Below are 19719 nucleotides of genomic sequence, written 5' to 3'. Positions count from 1 at the left end.
ACTGGTGGAAGAAGATTTCATAAGAAGAGCCTAATATCACCACCTCTGCGTTCTGTGTTTTGTTGTTTTCTTCTCTGTATAGATTTGGGTGCAGATCTTGCGTGGATCGGCTTGCTAGCTTGTTTGTTTGGTGTATATATGCCATGCAATTTACCCTTTCCAAAATTAGCTGCTCATGCCACTGGAGTTTGTCATTTAATATGAAAAAAAAAGTCATGCGAACTCAAGTTAGAGTGCCAGCAGGCTAGGGAAAAAAATCTTCTATTTTACTATTTTGAAACAGTTCTCTTATTGCACTTGGTTGGTTTGCCCCCTTCTTTCTTTCGTTGAAAAAACAAAACAAAAAAATAAACAGTTGTCCATCACTGTCTTTTTTTTTTTTTTTAAGAGAAAGATGAAAGGAAGGGAGTATTTGAACTTATCTCCAAAAAAGACAGTGTTCCTTCACTCCAACCCCAGCAACTCAACTTTAGTCATTACCATTTCTAATGTTCTTCTTTATTGATTGAGTTCCTGCACAGTGACAGCAAAGACTTCACACCCAGAATCCAGTAGTGCAAGAAGAAGCTTTTCCAAGTTCCTTCAGATAGGACCTTGCTGATTTGGATCGTACCTTCTCTTTTTGACATTTCTTCCAACGTGCGTCAAAAGGAGATGAAATGAGGAGGAAAAACATAAAACATTAGTTAGGCATAATGGGAGAGAAGCAGTGCTAACACCATAGTAAAGTAGTAAGCTCACTTTGAGGTAGTCTCACAAACTAACCTTACAGTAAAGTAACTGTAAGGATTTGACTTTGAGAGGGTTTGGACACACTGTATTACAGTATCAATTCCTGCTGTCTCTATGAAGTTTAAAATTGCATGTGTTAAATCTAGACAGTGTATATAATTAACTTTTTTTTTTTTTTTTTTTTGCAGTACTGCAAGTGGCAGTCAATCCTATTTAGATGGGAAGTCTTTCAGACTGTATGACATATCTATACATTAAGCCAGGACAGCATTTGTACATCATTTGGAACCACTCAAAACAGTCACATTTCATATACAAAATCACTCTTAAAATGCAAAAAGGCATCTGGCTGTTTATAACAGATACTCATTAATCTCCAAAACATAGATCTTCCACAAATGAGGTGACCATGCCCCCTCAGGTATCCATCTTTGAGTGGCTACACTGAATCCACAGATAATTTTATAGTTGACCAAGCTATCTTAGTGTCTCTGTGAGCTTTTACCATACTATGGACAAAGCACTTTGAATCTCCAATAAGGTACAAAATATAGCAGATACTGAGACACTGCAGTCGAAGGAGAATGGACAGAGACTTTTAATTATGCCATTACAATTTAGCTTTTATACTAATGTCCAGTCTCCTACGATATTGATACCCTATATCAATAAACAGCAAGACATTACAAGGCAACAGCACAAGTTGGGTGCAACCTCCCCATAATCTGGCTTTATGTGGGGCATCAAGCAAGGGGCTCATGCATTTAGTCTTAACATTGGGCATGTGCACCACTACCGCCACCAAATTGTCATGCAAAAGACATAGAACAGGAATTAAAAATTAAATACACAAAGCCCAAAATTTCCTTTTTGACTGTGCTCTCCCAATACCACCATTGCTGTAGTGTTTAAGCTGAAAGCAAGCCTTTCCTAAGTTGTACAGGTGACTTAGGAATCAGTACAAAAAGAAAAGTTATCCAGGACAGGTCTTTCAGAGGACCTGGCAGCCTTTGATCTTGTGCCAGTGCCTGCTTGAGTATTTGTTATTAAGGCATGCAGCGTAAGAGTTATAGGCTTTTAAAATTTCATTGTTTCCCTTTTTATAGAAAAGTGTTGTACTAATCTTCACTGTGACTCAAACTGACTGCACTATTTAGATATATCAACCCAGCAATCTCTGTAGCATTCATACCCTCTGAGTAGATCTAGTCAGATGTAGAATAGTATAGTAGGAAGTCTGAATAATATTGACTATTTAAATCTGAATCAAAACTTGTCTGGACTTACTCTCTCTGTCAGTTTCTCTCTTTTTCTATGGTGTATGAAAAGCAGTGCTTTAAATGACTATTTTTTATTACACAGCATACTGAAATTCAAACTCCACTAACCCACAGTTATTTACCTTTAAAACAAATCTGAAAAATCAGATCACTAATATGTGTGAAAAATTCAGATGATTTAACCGTCCGTTGAATGTTTGCATTCCTGTTATTTTTAAGGGAACAAACCACTAAAAGCCTATACTTAAAGTCAAATGTGTTGCCTGAAGTTTTTCTATTAAATTGATGAGTGGGCTCTGTGACATTTAGTACGAAGTTACAGTGGGAACATGTTTTGCTAGCCTCCCAATATAACCCTCCAGGTCTTTCCAACTGACCCCTTGCTAGAGTAGTACTCCTGAGCAGCACAGTCCTGCTAGTACTGTCTCTGAGCAGTGATGGACGTACTTTGGAACAACTGCCAAACTCTTGTGGAACTGTACCACAGCCCACATCATATCAAATGTCTTCTAGGGTCTATTTCAAAGCCACAAATCTATTTCGATCATGTCCTACAGTTCATTAAATGAAAATACATTCTTCCAAAGGTAAAAAATTAACTCAGCTAATGCCTTTCTTCTTTTTCAGTATTTTCTTAATATGTTACATCAAAATGTTATGTTTCCTCTGGTCAATCATTAGTAACAACTGTTTTCTCCACATCAGAGTCTGACAAAGTTGTCATGCCTGAAAATGAAGGGTGTAGGGATCTAAATGACATTCAAAATGAGCACACAAAACTGTTTTTGAAATACACTATGCTTGATGTTCAGTAAGTCACTTTTGCATATTAATTTTTTGGTAAGAAATAACAGCACCTTGCTCTTACGTAATACTTATCTGAATATCTCAAACTGCTTAACTAAGTTGGATAGCATTATCTCACCCAAGGTTATACAATAAGCCAGTGGCAGAACTGAGAGCAGAATTCAGGCCTCCTGTCACAGTCACATGCTCTAACCACTAAAAACCCCATCTCTACTCACAACACATTATATGTTGAGATGAAGATACTAGTCCATTTAAAAAACTGCAAACGGATGAACAAATCTCGGTTTTCTCCCCCAAAAAGTCATAACTATAAGTAAGGGAACTAACAATATTACTACTGAAGGATCCCCATTTATTCATGGGCCAAGTAAAGTGTAGCAATTTATCATAATGAATTTCCTACACTATTTTGCTAATCCTCCATTATAGCTAAGCTCCAAGCATTGCTAAAAAAAAACATATTATATAAACCTTCCTGGTAAACACTGGTCAGAAGTCAGCTGAGCCCTCTACCCTGCTATATCAAGATCCCCACCTGGCTGTATAATTGTTTCCCTCACCCCTACACCAAGTGCAGGGCTGAGCACAAATGCAATCCTTGCAGTCAGAGCACAGAAGGACAATCGGGTTAACGCACACAGGAACACTAGACTCCCCAAAAGAGTCATGCTCCTCCCACATACTACTCAGCAGAATAGGCTTATGTGCGGTCAGGGTGGAGAGGCACATGCCACATTCTCTTAAAGGGAATTGCAGAGGCTGTGCTTTGTCCCAGGAAGCCTCAGGAGCTCCAATGTGGCAGTGCGGCTTTGCACTCGCCCCAGTTGCAGCCTGGGGCTTCAAAGCATGTGTTAGCCCTTTATATATAAAGCCCAGTTCATATAATGGACTAAAGGTGCCATTAACATCCAATTACATCTAAGACTACTGTGCTATATTTTTGTAACTTCAAAAATGTGAAACAGCTTCCGATTATAAAACAAATTACTAGCAGAAAAGATGTATATCGAAGTGCAAACCATTTTTATAGCGGAGTTGTAAAATACTTAAAACAGAGGTTTCAAATGGAAATGTTGGAAGATCGTTAGTTTTAGCAATGCCTTGTTAAATGTTAAGTTCCCCAGAACTAAACACAAACTCAGTCACATTCTTTCCCCAAATGAATGCATATGGATTCCACTGAAGAAAACACAAATTTGTGCATCTGAGTGCAGAATTTGGCCTACCACAGAAGAGTAGATCTTCTGGGCCCTATCTTGAGGAGGTGGGAGACAGGCCTGGCTAGGATTGACAGGTGTGTGGTCTTTCACTGCTGGTTGGCTCACCTGCCTCTTGGAATAGCTGTTCTGAGATACTGAAAGCAGCCACCCCTCTCTGGCCAATAGGGGTATCTCTACACAGCATTTTGGAGTGAGCCTCCCAGTCAGGGTTGACCCCCTTTCCTAGGCTTCGGAGCCCGAGATCCAATCTGAGTGGCAACTTTAAAAATAGCTGCATTGCCAGCATTTTAAAGGACTAGCACAAGCCCTGCTAGCCTGAGTCTGTTGATTGGGGCTGGGAGGCTCGATCCAAATGCTGTATAGACATACCCTAGCAGGAACTTCACCTGGCTTCACTGCTGCTTCAGGGAGACGGATGTGCTCCCTGTCTGCTAGCAACGGCTGCTCTGTTGGACTCCCTCTTGGCCCCTTCTGCTCATTCTTCCTCAGCAGCAAAAGGCAGAAGCACTAAGACCACTTCCCTTCCACTCCACAAGAGGCTACTGTTTAGGGCTCCATATTTCCTCCTCCAGCACATACAAGCAGTGGCCCTTCTTCAAGGCTCCAGGTCCACACATGCTCATTGGCCAGAGGAGGGAGGAAGAACAGTGTGGGTGCCTTCACTAGTGCAGTAAACACCAACATGAGGCAGAGGAGATGAGTCCCTGGGGGAAGGGTCACGCTACATGAATGATGCTGAGGCCACCATCTTAACTTCTTAACTTGTTTTTGGTGCCGTTTTAGCCATGGAACTCTAACAGAGAATTAACTTTTTTTTTTTTTTTTTTTTTTTACATTTAATTCCAGTTTCAATAATTCACAGTAATAAAAGTTCAGCCTCCATTAGCTCTGAATAAAAAAAAACACAACTATTACTTCTGTTAAAAATAAAATACTCATAGCATAACTATAACAAGCCACAGTGCAAAGTAATAATCTCCTACATTCCATTTAGGATAGTTGCTTTTAAACCTTTTGACGGCATAGTTCATTCTTTGCAAAAATAAATATACAAAATAAAGCCACTGCTACCCCAATCTTTTATTATAGTTTTGCTGTATCCTCTTTTTTCTCCTCTTTGCTTATAAGTATTTTGAGAAGAACACAGCAACTAATGCACAAACACACTGCCTATTTTAGTAGCAGCTAACTACTAGTGTTGCTATTGCAGTTTATTGTGTTCTTGTAAGTCGGTGCCTTCCTCCATGTTCACAGAAACACAAAGTCTTGCCAAAAAAAATTAAGGGTTACTCCAATGACTGCACAGTCCCTTCAAATCAGTAATGTTTCTGTAAAGTTTCCCCATACCAGATCTTGAAAAACTGAGCAAACCCACAATAACCGGGCTGTTGCTATGTGAAACTGAAAATTAAAACAACAAAGTTGGGGGATGGGATCATCAGCCTCAAAACAGTGACAGAGTCTAGGGCACCTGCTTAGCTAGTCTGTTGCCATCTGTTGGCATGAGGAATAGTAGTAGACATAGCATGTTATTTGATTTTGAGCAGGTGGATTCATGCTGCTCATGGACCCACTGCACACACTTTGCAAGGAAATGCAGAGTGGAAAGAAAAATAGATGTTACTGACAAACCAGAGAGCTGGTATGTAGTTCCTATATGAAGCATACACAAGGTTTCAGAATCTCACTGCACAGGCTCTCTACTGTATTGCCCTACACCACAACAGATACAGCATTTCTGATCATTTTTGACTTTCCAGCATCTACAGGAAACAGGATTTGGCTCAATTTGAATTCCTAAAGCTGCCTTTATGCAGAAGTTTAAGGATTGGGTAAATATTTGGCCCAACTAGTAACCCTCCACTTGGCAGGAAAGCTCTGTTTTTTAGCAGATATTACTGGGAATAATACTGTGCCTATACATTTTTACCCACCACAGCACCTCCCCTACTAGTCTATTCCACATTCTGAGGACTATTATGCAGTCTCAAAAGGAACTTCCCACATATCTTTTTAATTTAGCCCTTACCAGTACTACTACTTAATATTGTTATTTATTTACCAAGTATCCCCTTTCAAAATGTAACAAACTATCAAGCCAGCATTTAAAAAAGCAATTGAATTCGTTACTGTACCAAAACTACACACTTATACATTCACTACTGTCAAGTAATTCTATATTAAAAAGAACTGGAAACTAGGCCTAAATGTGAAATTCAGAGGGCCCACACAAGACTGCCCACATTAACTAATCCCTCATTCCGCTTCCACTTTAGTCCTTAATGAAGCATTGTAATGGTTTGAAGGGCGCTCCATGGACCTGCTGCCATTATGTGAACTTCACCATCAATGCAGGTTATGTGTTTGCAGAGTGCCTAGAACAGTGCAGCCCTGACCCATGAGAGGGGACCCTAAACACTACAGCAGTACAAAAAACAATTACAACTTTGTCAAAATATTAAGCAAGGTCTTCTGTGAAACAAAATATAGTTCCTAACAGGGTGCTCACTAGCAGCATTTAACTCAAATTCACTAAATATGTTCCTTAAGATCTATGTGCACTGAACATTTTACTGAGACTTGATCACAACAACTTTTCTTTCCTATTTTTATCCATATCTTTCCAGAAAATGTCTAAACATAAATCCTAGTTTGTTTATTTCTTTAAAGAAAAACTTTGTTTTGCTAATTTATACCAAACTGACCCACTAAGTGCATGAACAAAATTTGCTTAATTGCAGCTTACGTTTGATTTGGACTTGACACCACAGTACCGTATGTGCATGTGAACACCTGATAACCTGTGGAACAAAAATCACATCTCCTAGTTTGTAAAATATTGGCTACTTCTTCTCACATTACTAAAGACTGAAACATCACTTGCTTAAAAGGAAAATTAAAACCCATTCTATTAGTCTTGGACATCCTACAAAAAATCTGGAAGCAAAGTGTGAGAGGCCCTATATTGTGCTAGCCTTCTTCCACATACAAGTGAAAAAGCCTTTTCAATTTCCCCCCCAAAAACATGCACTTCAAGCTGTGAGCTAGGCCAGGCCATTGTATTTGAGGTTCTGCTACAGAATAAATATTCATATCTTGCTCTTTTTAAAATATTGAACTGATATTTTCAATACGAGAGCTTACTCATACAGGGATACCAAATACTTTTATATTTTTGTATGACAGAAAGACATGCAGGATGCAAAGTGGAACATTTGTATCGGTGATTTAAGTGATGGGGAGCAGGTTAGTTTTGTGCTGGACAAAAAAAAAAATGTTGACAATACCAAGAAAAGCAATTGATATTGTTTGATTTAAGCCAGAATTGGACTATTTAAAGCCCTGATTCAGGAATGCACTTAAGTGTGAACTTAACTTCACCCCATTCAGGACAGCACTTAACTGCTTTAAGCAAGTATGTTAAGCATATGCTCAAGTGCTGTCCTGGACAAGGATGCTTTCCTGAATCCAGGTTTACCATACTAGTATCCAGAAGCCACTATCACACAAGATCACAAGATCAATCTTTAAAGGAGTTTGTAGGTCTGCATTTAAAAGGATATGCCCTGGAACACAACATTTTAAACAATTTTTTACTGGAGATGCATCCCAAAATATATATTTTTAGGGATGAGCACAAACATCTGCACATGGATATATGTACATGGCTCCCATTTACTTCACTGGGAGTGGCACGTGTCTAATGGCCAAATACAGATCTAGAGGCGTATACTGTCATTCAATCATGTAACTCCCACTGTGTTAATTCCCAGGAAAATAGTCCACAAGTGGAGGGAAGGACAGACTTAACATTACTTGTATGTGTAGAATTTGGCTCAAGTTCCTAAACAGAATTAACAACACTATAATTAAAATAAGTTCTCTAAATTACATATTTCTATTTAAGGTATATGCTATGTTAATGCAAACAGCTTCTTACATGTGTAATTTTTATGACTTCTTTTCTTTTATACTTTTGCATCTAATAGAACCTGTGCTATATAAGATGCAAAGTACACCAACATAACACAATATGCAACAAAAGATTGTGAACAGTAATTAATGTTTCACAGACTAGGCCTTTATATATTATAAGCAATCTTGCAGTCTCTCTGCTTGCAGAAGCCCCAATTACTTCAATGGCGAGTCTGCATGCAAAGGGCTGTAAATATCAGACCAGTAGCTGTATACTCCAAAATACATACCTCAACTATTGTTCTGCTTTTAACCCATGCATTGAATGTCGTAAGTAACAAAGAGTCACATTATTCCATCTTTAAATGTGTGGAACTCTCAATGTCAGAAGTGGTTTTGTGAGAAAATTTGATGAACAAATACAGGTCATCATTAAGACTATCTTACAAGGAAGACATTAATTTGGGGCCAAATTCTGCCCTCACACTTATCCAAAGCTATTGACATTAATAGGCAGCACAAAAAACAATGAGGGCAGAATTTTGTTTTTAAACTCTAATATACTGACAGTTTGGTAAAAAAAAGAATTATAAACAGGCAAGTGGGAATCTTTTTTGCTCATGTCTAAAGCATGGACTGAATCAAGTATTTTTAACTATCCTTTTCTTCCTTTTTAATTTCATTTAGTTTTGAGCAGCTATCATACCACCTTAATTCTAGTGGGTTTCTTATACCACTCCTGAGGAAACTGTGAATGAGAGATTAGGAAAATAATCTTTTTTTACACAGATTGGATATCACCTCCCTTGTACTATTTGAGCATGCAAAGCAATGATATTTAACCTAGATTTCTGGTTCTTATTATAGCTGATCTGAAGTGGTTTTTAAAAAATATAAAATCAATAAATACAAAAAACTATTTAAGAACTTCAGTGATTACTGCTTGCATCATGTTCCCAGTTGGAATAACCTGGCTGAGCATTTGTGTACAATGGCAAAAGTTGGGATGTATTCATCATCCAGGTTGCTTCCATTCTGCCTCTGCCAAATAGTAAACTGGAGTAGGAGTAGCCTTTTCGGACTCCAGTCTGGCTATCATCCAGCTTTACCCTGTCCAACAGTACATAAACTGCTCCCATGGAACTGGACTCTACAATCCTGACAATCACAATGCTTAAAAAGAGCCCTTTGCACCCATAGAGATGGAGACAAGACTTGCCCCAATGGAATATAAATGTGGTGTAGCATTAACATGACAAATTAATAGGTTTGAAAAGGAAACAGATTTTTTTCTAACCTACCAAGATTTGAGGACAAGGTTGTATTTCTCCTAGAAGAGAACACTGAAAACAGTACACAGCTGTATTTCTTACAAAGCTTTAGATGATTTGATGTAATGGGCTTTTGCAGGAGATACTTAGAATCCTGAAATCTGGTGTTGGGTAGTATGCAAGAAAGGAAATTATTTTCTAAATATTGTGTTTCTAAATACATGTGTAATTTTTATGACTACCCATTGTCAAAGATTTAAGATCTTAAACAGGTGTTTTTTTAATTTGTACATTTTAAGTAAGCTTCAATCAAGCCCACAATTAAGGGTCAATAGTTGTTGCCATTCATGGATGCACAAAAAAGCAGCCACAATCTTAGTTGTCTTCTCTGACTGCAAGATTGGTGAGTGTTATCACCACCTTTGGTAGTGCTAAACATCTGGGGCCAGATCCTCAATCGGTGTAAATCAACCTAACTCCACAGAAGTCAGTGGAGCTTTGCCGATTTACACTAGTTCCAAATTTAGACCTAGTGTGCTAGTTTGATATGGACAGGATGTGTGTAATTGACATTACAAGGAAAAGCATATAATAGTCCAAATTCATCAAAATATAACTCCATTTTGGTTAATGGAAGTTACACCTGGAATGAACTTTGCTCAATATATGTTTCATGTCAATCAATGTTAATATATTAGAGCTGGGCAGGAATCAGTTTTCTTGTCTCAGAAAAAAATCCGAGATTTTGTAAATCATGGACAAAAAGTCAAAATCTTTGAAAATTTTCATGAACTGATAATCTGAAAAAAAAATCAGTTTGAGTTAATTAAAACTTTTGTTTCAATAATTTTGAAATGTTTTGTTTTCTATCTTTTTTAAACTATAAATTAATTTAAATTTCTAAATAGAACTTTTCATTTTGAAAGTGTCAAACATCCTCCTCAAAATGTTTTCAAAATTGGAAATTTCTTGAAACTGCCCATTTCCCATGAAAGGTTTCTGTTTCAATGAATCAGCATTTTTGACAGAAAGACATTTTGTCAAAAAACTCAGAACAAATTCTATAGCATACTTCATATCTTGGTTAGACACAGAGCAGCCTTGTATCAGTTTTCAAGCATTGCTGTGCACAACTTCAGTGTTCATGTATTTTTCAAAATGTACCTTTAGATTTCCTACCACTATGTTTCACTCTCTGCGAAGCATGCCAAAATAATATTGATATAGGGAGATGGCTAGACCTTCTTCATGAGAAGAAAAGTATTTCTTTTTTCACTTTTGGAGTTGTTTTCTATAATCTCATGAAGGTTAATCCACGTATACTACTGTTCTCCAACTTTGCACCCTGGTGACATCTGTGTTTTTTTTACATTTCTTCTCTTTTTCAGTGCAAGTGTAACTATTTGAAGCAGTATTTTTCACTTTGAGTCTTGTAGCAGGAACTCAAAACTTAGTGATGTAAGCAGAAAATAGAAATGCCATAGCCACTGAAGAGAAGACATGCGGCATTGCTTACTTAAAGCCCCATCCTGTACCCCCAAGGACAATAGCTGCTACCAGGATGGCACCAGCGATGGAACCTATTATAAGATTGGTGGCACTAGGACCTGCGATAAAGGATTACGGGAAGAAAGACATAAGAACCAACCACTTCATTCATGACAAGGGAAACGTAATCAAGCAATTTAGGAAAACAAATAACCTACAAGATGTCTCTAAACATTTTCAAAGGGCCCCACTTGCTTTTCATTAATAGTATGAATAAACAAAGCTATTGTAACATTTCTCACTGTGCTATGCCTTCTTTCTAATACTAGATATTTACCTATCTCAGAAATTAACAACACTGTCACATTCACGTCATTCTCTGGCTTAACTATTCCAATAAACACATAGTACATGAACCATCAGTTCAGAAAATTCAGATATTTGTAAAATTAAATAAAGTCTTAAAAATTTTTAAAAATAGGATCCAAGGGGTAATAAAACATGAATGTTGTACTTAATGCCTACTTATTTCACTCCCAAGGTAAATGAAAAACCCCAAAGTCCATCAATTCTGCTTTTCATATAGCTCTGATCTTGTAAGGTGCTGAGTACCCTCAACACCCACTTATTTCAATTTGATCTGATAGTGTTCAGCACTTCTTAGGAGGCACAAGCACCTTATAGTCCCTATGGTTATGTCAACCTTAAGTTTATTAACTACAGAGAGTTCAGCAGAAAGGGTGGTGGAGTAAAAGGGTATGATTCAAATCAAAAATAATAAAGATCTGTAATTGAAATAAAAGCTGCATTCCCACTGAAGCATTCCAAACATTAATGCATCTCTTCATCATCCTCAAGCAGCCACTGAACAATAAAGTGGGGCAGGGAAAAAGAGAAGAAAAAAAAGGTGGCATAAAATCCATTTGGTGTAATTTTCTCTAAAAAGGCAAGAAAGCACTGTAGGATCAATTATGAATTTCTTACATAAGTGCTTTATTTGCATGGGGAGGAGGAGGAAAAGAAAATGCAAAATAGATCTGACTATGATGTTTGTTTGCCCAAATTAATTCCAGACCACAATATTCTCCGCTATCAGGCACTCTCTGATGTAAATCTACTGTCTCTAAGTCCAAGGCAAAGTAAAACCTAATACAACAATTCTTTTGCATATCACATACCTTATAATTGAACATAAATATTTAAATGCCCATTATTAGCTTTTCAAAAATATTACTAATGAAAAAAAAAATCCAAAGTGAGAGCTCCCCCACTGCAAAGGCCATTTTGCTAGTCCAAGTAGCACAGCTCTGGTTTTGGTATGAGGAGGTGTTTGGAATACTGTCAGAGAGATACAGGGAGGAAAAGAGGAGCATCAAGAAAAGATGGGAGAAGAAAAGCAGAGAGGGGTAGCTGGAATAGCTGAAGGAGCTCAGAGGCTAGTTCAGTGTCACAGATACCTTATAATACTGCGCAGTCCCAAACACAACCCTACATTTTAAAATTCATCACAGTGATCTGTTTTTGAACAATACATTACATAAGTCAGTTGTTTCCTTGGGTTTTATTTTAGATATCAGGTCAGACTGAATAAAAAGCAAGCTCACCAGCTTTTATTTGCAACATACAGTGCAAAGAAAGAATCATTCTGTATACAGCATATGTTTTACTAGCTCATGTCAATGCATGACTTTGGGATTAAACAGGATACATACCATGCTGCAGATCATTCGTGATTTATCATTCTGAATTAACATACAGAGTTTATAAAAATTATTTTCTTGTCATCCTTAAAAACAATGGCTCAGATTCTGCAATTCTTACTTATGTCAAGTAGTGCCTTAGTCTTGTAATAGTCTCATTTACTTCAAATGGAACTACTTATGGGTACTCACCACAGATGAGGGGGGCAGACTATGGCCCCAAAAATTATATGAAAGCAGTCTAAAATTAATTAATATATTCCCTTTTTAAAATACTTCCTATCTAGACAACACCAAGTATTCAGGGATATTAATAAGAATCTAACTTAACAGATACGAGCAGTGCACAAACGTAACAACAATAATCAAATGTACATTTTCTACTAATGGAAAATGCATCTTACTGAACTTACCTTTCATAGTCAGAGTTGGCTACAGATCAATAACATTGAGCATGTTGGAAGATAAACAAATGCTGGCACATGGGCATTCTATTTCCAATTAAGAGATTTTTCCTCAAGTACTAGCAACTTTATGATTTTTCATCTATTATCTTTGCCTGACCCAAAGCACAACTTCTGTCTTTTTTTTTGTTTGGTAGATGGATTTGGATTCAATGCAAGCATACTATTTTAGAGGTTTTGCAAACACAGCAAGTAACTGATTTACACAACGTTTCAGAAGCTTTGGAAAATCCACAGAAATTATTTTTCAGCCTGGCCTCAGGAAGTCATTTTTCCACAGAAATATTGCAGTAGTACATTTATCTGATAGTGACATATTTGTAATTTGGAAACAGAAGTCCAGAAATGGCCATTTCAGGATATTTGAAATATGTCTACTTGTACAGAAAAAATAATTTTCCATGTGTTTATTATATGTTTGATAAAATGTTTCAAGTACGTGTTAACGATTCAACAATAGGCTTGGACTTAAGGAAAGAAAGCAATGGCATTACTGTTACTGTGAATAAATTCACCACCAAGCTGATGGATTTAAATAGGATTAGACAATTAAATGAAAATTAGATTTAGAAAATATGGAAAACCCTTTAAAGTTACTATAACTGTGGCGAATACCAGAAAGTCCTGATACAAATCACCTATTTGGGGACTGACCCAATTGTAAGTGTCATAACTAGAGAAGGGCATCTTTTCTTTTAGCACAGAAAATAATTTGAAAACTAAGCACTTGGGCCAACAACCTTAAAAATGGTAAAATAACATAGCAGTAGATAGTTGAGGCCCTTGTTAAAAAGATTCTGGCTAAAACTACTCTTTTTCCTGTGGAATCAAAGTAAATACTGCTAGTCAATAGATTAGGAGTGACAATTCCTATTCATACAGATTAATTCCTCTTTTTGCTAAATCTATCAAAGAAACTGAAAATGACTACACTCAGGGTGAAATCCTGCCCCATGGAATTCAATGGGAATTTTGCCATTGACTTCAGTGGGTCCAGGATTTCACTTGAGTCTTCAATAGAGAGACGTATCGTGTGATTCCTTCTGTGTAAAGAATGATAATAATAATTCCATAGTGCCTAGGAGCCCCAGTCAGAGACCAGGTCAAACAGTACGCTAGGTGCTGTACAAACACAGAACAACAACAAAAAAAGGTAAAGATTAATTTCTTTACCAGAGAATTCTCCAGGTCACTAGTACCAGTTTGGAAATTTATAAAAAGATCAGAGACATATATTGGAAAACAATTTTTAAAGAATATGTTACAATAGATTGAGCATATTTTGTAAGATCATTTTAAATACCACAAAATTTGGGCATTTTTATATTTTAATGTTTACTTTGTCTTTTTAAAAAAAAATACACATTACATTTTATCAAACAAATAAATACATAGGAAATTTATATTTTTATCAATATGCCATGATTTAGCTGCTAATCTAAAGACCACTAGATGTTTGTTCATTACTTTAATGAATGATAAAAAGTACCATTTATGGAGGAAACAACAGCTAATAGATTTCAGCCATATAATTTCTATAGTCACTGGATTAACATGGAATAAAATGCAAATGTAAAGTAAGAGATTTTATTAACTATGGAATTTTGGAGGCATTTTCTATTCTGCCTGGTGGAAAGAAATAAAAGTTGTGGTGGATGAATTCTTTCAGATCTATTACTACTGTTGATCTGCCAACTCCATGTATTTGCCACCATGCAGTCGACAGGTACTTTTTATGAATGGAAAGAATCCCACTGACTTCAAAGGGCTTTGGATCAAGCTCTATATCCCCATCACCGGGATGATCCTATTGAAGAGAGCAACTAAAATTAATGTCCTGTAGATCTATTACTGAGAATATTAATTACAGTTCTAGATTAGGCCAATCTAGCAATAAGAAGGTGGTCAGGGAAAGTGTGGGACCCTTACTGAATGGGGGAGGCAACCTAGTGACAGATGATGTGGAAAAAGTTGAACTACTCAATGCTTTTTTTGCCTCGGTCTTCACAGACAAGGTCAGCTCCCAGACTGCTGCACTGGGCAGCACAGTATGGGGAGGAGGTGAGCAGTCCTCAGTGGTGAAAGAACAGCTCAAGGACTATTTAGAAAAGCTGGACATGCACAAGTCCATGGGGCCGGATCTAATGCATCCGAGGGTGCTGAGGGAGTTAGCTGATGTGACTGCAGAGCCATTGGCCATTATCTTTGAAAACTCATGGTGATCGGGGGAGGTCCCGGACGATAGGAAAAAGGCACATATATAGTGCCCATCTTTAAAAAAGGGAAGGAGGAGAATCCAGGGAACTACAGATGGGTCAGCCTCACCTTAGTCCCTGGAAAAATCATGGAGCAGGTCCTCAAGGAATCCATTTTGAAGCACTTGGAGGAGAGGAAGGTGATCAGGAAAGTCAACATGGATTCACCAAGGGCAAGTCATGCCTGACCAACCTAATTGCCTTCTATGATGAGATAACTGGCTCTGTTGATATGGGGAAGGCGGTGGATGTGATATATCTTGACTTAAGCAAAGCTTTTGATACCATCTCCCACAGTATTCTTGCCAGCAAGTTAAAAAAGTATGGATTGGATGAATGGACTATAAGGTGGATAGAAAGCTGGCTAGATCGTCGGGCTCAATGGGTAGCGATCAACGGCTCGATGTCTAGTTGGCAGCCAGTATCAAGGGGAATGCCCCAGGGGTCTGTTCTGGGCCTGGTTTTGTTCAACATCTTCTTTAATGATTTGGATGATGGGATGGATTGCACCCTCAGCAAGTTCACAGATGACACTCAGCTGGGGGGAGAGGTAGATAAGCTGGAGGGTAGGGATAGGGTCCAGGGTGACCTGGACAAATTGGAGGATTGGGCTAAAAGAAATCTGATGAGGTTCAACAAGGACAAGTGCAGAGTCCTGCACGTAGGACAGAAGAATCCCATGCACTGCTACAGGCTGGGGACTGACTGGCTAAGCAGCAGTTCTGCAGAAAAGGACCTGGGGATTACAGTGGACGAGAAGCTGGATATGAGTCAGCAGTGTGCCCTTGTTGCCAAGAAGGCTAACGGCATATTGGGCTGCATTGGTAGGAGCACTGCCAGCAGATCGAGGGAAGTGCCTCAATTTGGCACTGGTGAGGCAACATTTGCCACATTGCGTCGAGTTTTGGGCTCCCCACTACAGAAAGATGTGGACAAATTGGAGAGAGTCCAGAGGAGAGCAGCAAAAATGACCAGGGGGCTGGGGCACATGACTTATGAGAAGAGGATGAGGGAACTGGTCTTATTTAGTCTGCAGAAGAGAAGAGTGAGGGGGGATTTGATAGCAGCCTTCAACTATCTGAAGGGGGGTTCCAAAGAGGATGGAGCTAGGCTGTTCTCAATGGTGGCAGATGACAGAACAAGGAGCAATGGTCTCAAGTTGCAGTGGGGGAGGTCTAAGGTGGATATTAGGACAAAGCCCTGGCTGGGAGGATTTAGTTGGAGGTTGCTCCTGCTTTGAGCAGGAGGTTGGACTAGATGACCTCCTGAGGTCTCTTCCAATCCTAATTTTCTATGATTCTATTATAGGCAGAGTTGGTAGTGCTGCCTTTAGTTAAGGTTGCCTGAAATTTTTCATTATAAGATCCTGTTTTCAGTTGCTTATAATTGTAAGCAAATGTAAATGTTTATGCTAAAATGTAAATGTTCATGCTAAAATTTTCAATGCCTCTCTCACGCTGAATTTTTTTGGAAAGTTTCAGATAAAACAGTTCTGTTATTTCTGAGAATGAGATTATGGGAAAATACTATGTTGTGTTCACGTTAAAAATTTTTTTACAATCATTTAATTGAAAAGCTCTAGCACCTCCGTAGTTGGAGGGCGGCTTCATATTTGGCAGTGGAATTTCCCTGGTGTCAGAGATGTGCCTCTGAAAAATATCAGTTTGCACATGCTCTGAAGAGAATTGTTGAAAGTTTGGCAGCTAAATTCTGCATGTTCAAGCCCTGGACTTCAGGGGCTCAGCTGGACTTTCCCTGCAATTGTTGCTGTGAGCAGCCAGGGGCCACTGTGGCACTAGGCAGAGGAACAGGGAGCAGGAAAACCATCTCTCTTGTGCTTTCAATGCTTCTTTTCCTGGTGCCTACACAACAAGAGGAGGAAGCTAAGCTGTCTGCTGCAAAAGCAGAGGGTGCTGCATGAACCAGATAGTGGGAAGGAATGGGGATGTGGGGAGCCAAGAAAGGAGGGATGGATAGGAAGAGAGAGACTGGAAGGAGGATTGACAAGGGCAGAGGGTGAGGTTGGGAGCAGAGGAGAAGGAGAAGGAGCCAGGGTGAGTGGTTGTGGGCTGGAGCAGAGGTTGGGAGGAGCTGGGGCTTGAGCAGAGAGATGGGAAGCAGGAACAGGGTTTGATTAGAAGCAGAGTGGAAGTGGGGCAGGAGCTGGGATGTAGGGGTGGATAGGAGCAGAGATGTCTGAGAGAGGCTGGGGATGCAAGGGCAGAATGGTTTGTAATCATAAAAGCTCATGCACCTTCAGAGTCTGGAATTGAACCCTGGATTCCTGCATCTCTACAGTCTTTTGCTGTCAGTAAATAGCAGTGAAACCCACTGGCAAAATGTGTGTCTCATCCCACTCTAGTGGGTGGTCCAGATAGGGGATAACAACCTTCTACTTCTATTAGCTCAAGTGACAGACATCAGTATTGTGGATCTAATAAACCAGATCTTGCTGAGGACACTAACTGGTGATCAATATGATTCCACATAATACAGTTTGTTTTATAAAATTGTTAAACAAAAAACTATGTTAAAAAAATGTTAAGGTTGCAGAGTCAAGCACTCAGAAGTTAAGAAATGCCAGAATTCAGGTTGCCGGGCAAACTTAATTCACTTTTCTTGTATGTATTCATTCTGATACAGTCTGTAATTACATAACACACACTATTCCTGTAGGGGAAACACTTTGATGGGATTGAAATCTTAGATGAAGTCTGTGTGGAGTTAAATTAGTGGGCAGAATGCATATGAAAAAGGTCAAAAGACCAAAATAATGGCAGTTTATTCCATGGTTTGCAGTGTATTCCATGAATGCAGAATTAAAGGAATTTACTCCAGGATTATCATAACCATATACATTGTGTAAATACCCCATTGTTAAAACTTAGAGGTAATTAATGTGCTGATACCTCAGATTTCAACTTCCCAAAATCATAAAAGACAATACAGTATTTGTTGCTCAAACTTTATATAATGTACTGCCTTGAGGTAACTGAAAATCCTACCAACAGAACATTCAAAAACTTTGTTGGAAAGCTATCTATATATACACAATAATTTCAACTGAGTTTTTTTCTTTTTCTTAACTGAATTTTATGACCCACTGTTAGAATGAATGCCCCATTCATTGAAATAAAAAAAAAAGTGAATTATATCAAATGGTCCATCTTGTTCTGTTAGATTACATTTTGCAAAAATAGATAATCACAATCTTCAAATTACTATTTTTTCATTCTTTTTATAATTTGGAGCAATGAAACATTTAGACATTTAATTGTATTAATTGTGATGATGTAAAAATTCACAAACTTATTGTTTTATGCCCCACATTGTCCCAGACAGGAGAGGGTTCAACACTGCATGAGCAAATCACATGACACGGACACGTTCAAATCACATGACGAATACGGTCACCACATGACACAAAGCTAATGGGATAGTACACAGAGGGCTCAGGTGCGTACCTCACACACTAGGCACCAAACATAAAATTCTTAAACTAAGAAAAATGCTTACTCTATTCCCCACCCTGTGCCTCCAAAAATCACCCCCAGAGCCAGAACGGTCCCTGCCACTGCACCTATTAGCCTGTTAGTGGCCATGCTCACTGTGCGGAGGGAAAAGGGAAGATTTTTAAGGAAATGATCACATACTGTATATGTCTGAAATGAAAAATAAAATAGCACCTCAGAGGGATATTTTACTTTGTAATCCATTGATTGTGAAACAGTTCAAACCTCCCAATAAATCTCTCTAAACAAATACTATAACTTTTAATATATGGAAATAGTTGAGGCTATATTTGGCTTTATTTGAATGCTTACAAACATTACTTTAATAAGTTTTACTGTAAATTTTGAAACTAAGTAAGGTTTTATAACCTGTGATTACATCAAATTTTTATTTAAAATAGAATATCCTCAGCTTATGTAATATAAACCTACAATTTATTTAAAATGTAAACAGATACAATTTGATCACCAATAAGAAAACTTTCATCTATCACCAGAAACATACTGTATCCAGGTCATTAAACTAAACAGTTAAAGATGATAATTGTTAACTTATTACACTGTATAGAGTTGCTTACAAAAGACTGAAGTACTCCCCCAAAAATTTAAACACCTACTAACTGCAATGAACTCTTTTTCAGTGGTTTTCAGCCTGTGGTCTGCGGACCCCAGGGGTCCGCAGACTTACGTCTTAAGATGTCCAAAGGTGTCCACACCTTCATTCGAAATTTTTTAAGGGCCAACAAATGAAAAAATGGTTAAAAGCACTGCTGTAGATACAATAGGCCAGATTTTCCACTGCCTTGTCCTCTGTAGAGTCATTTAAACCAGTGCAAAGTGACTGCAAATGAGGTGTAAAATATCACCAAATCTGTATGGTAGTGTTTTATTCCCATTTAAAATAGGTGTAAAGGATTACACAGAGGGAAAGGCAGTGGAGAATCATGTTTATAGAGTCCCTCTAAATCAGGGGTGGGCAGGGGGGCCACTCCACGAATTTTGGTAAGTCGTCACGGGACATACATTTCTACTATATTAATGGAGGAGGTGCAGGGTCTGGGAGGGAATTTGG

General features: G+C 38.2%; 1 protein-coding gene across 1 annotated transcript in view; it reads right to left on the bottom strand.

Moving 5' to 3' along the window:
* Positions 1-535: 535 nt before the first annotated feature.
* The window catches only part of ADAM23 (ADAM metallopeptidase domain 23), a 171887-nt gene continuing 152703 nt past the window's right edge, over positions 536-19719 (bottom strand). The window contains exons 25-27 of the mRNA XM_065413052.1: positions 10745-10835; positions 6789-6843; positions 536-631 (exon numbers count right to left, since the gene is read on the bottom strand). Coding sequence (XP_065269124.1) covers positions 536-631; positions 6789-6843; positions 10745-10835 — 242 coding nt within the window. The remainder of the gene's footprint in view (positions 632-6788; positions 6844-10744; positions 10836-19719) is intronic.

Source organism: Emys orbicularis, chromosome 11 (assembly GCF_028017835.1).
Source record: "Emys orbicularis isolate rEmyOrb1 chromosome 11, rEmyOrb1.hap1, whole genome shotgun sequence".
Lineage (NCBI taxonomy): Eukaryota > Metazoa > Chordata > Testudines > Emydidae > Emys > Emys orbicularis.
Note: the sequence above shows the minus strand (reverse complement) of the source record. Positions and strands in the feature narration are given on the sequence as shown.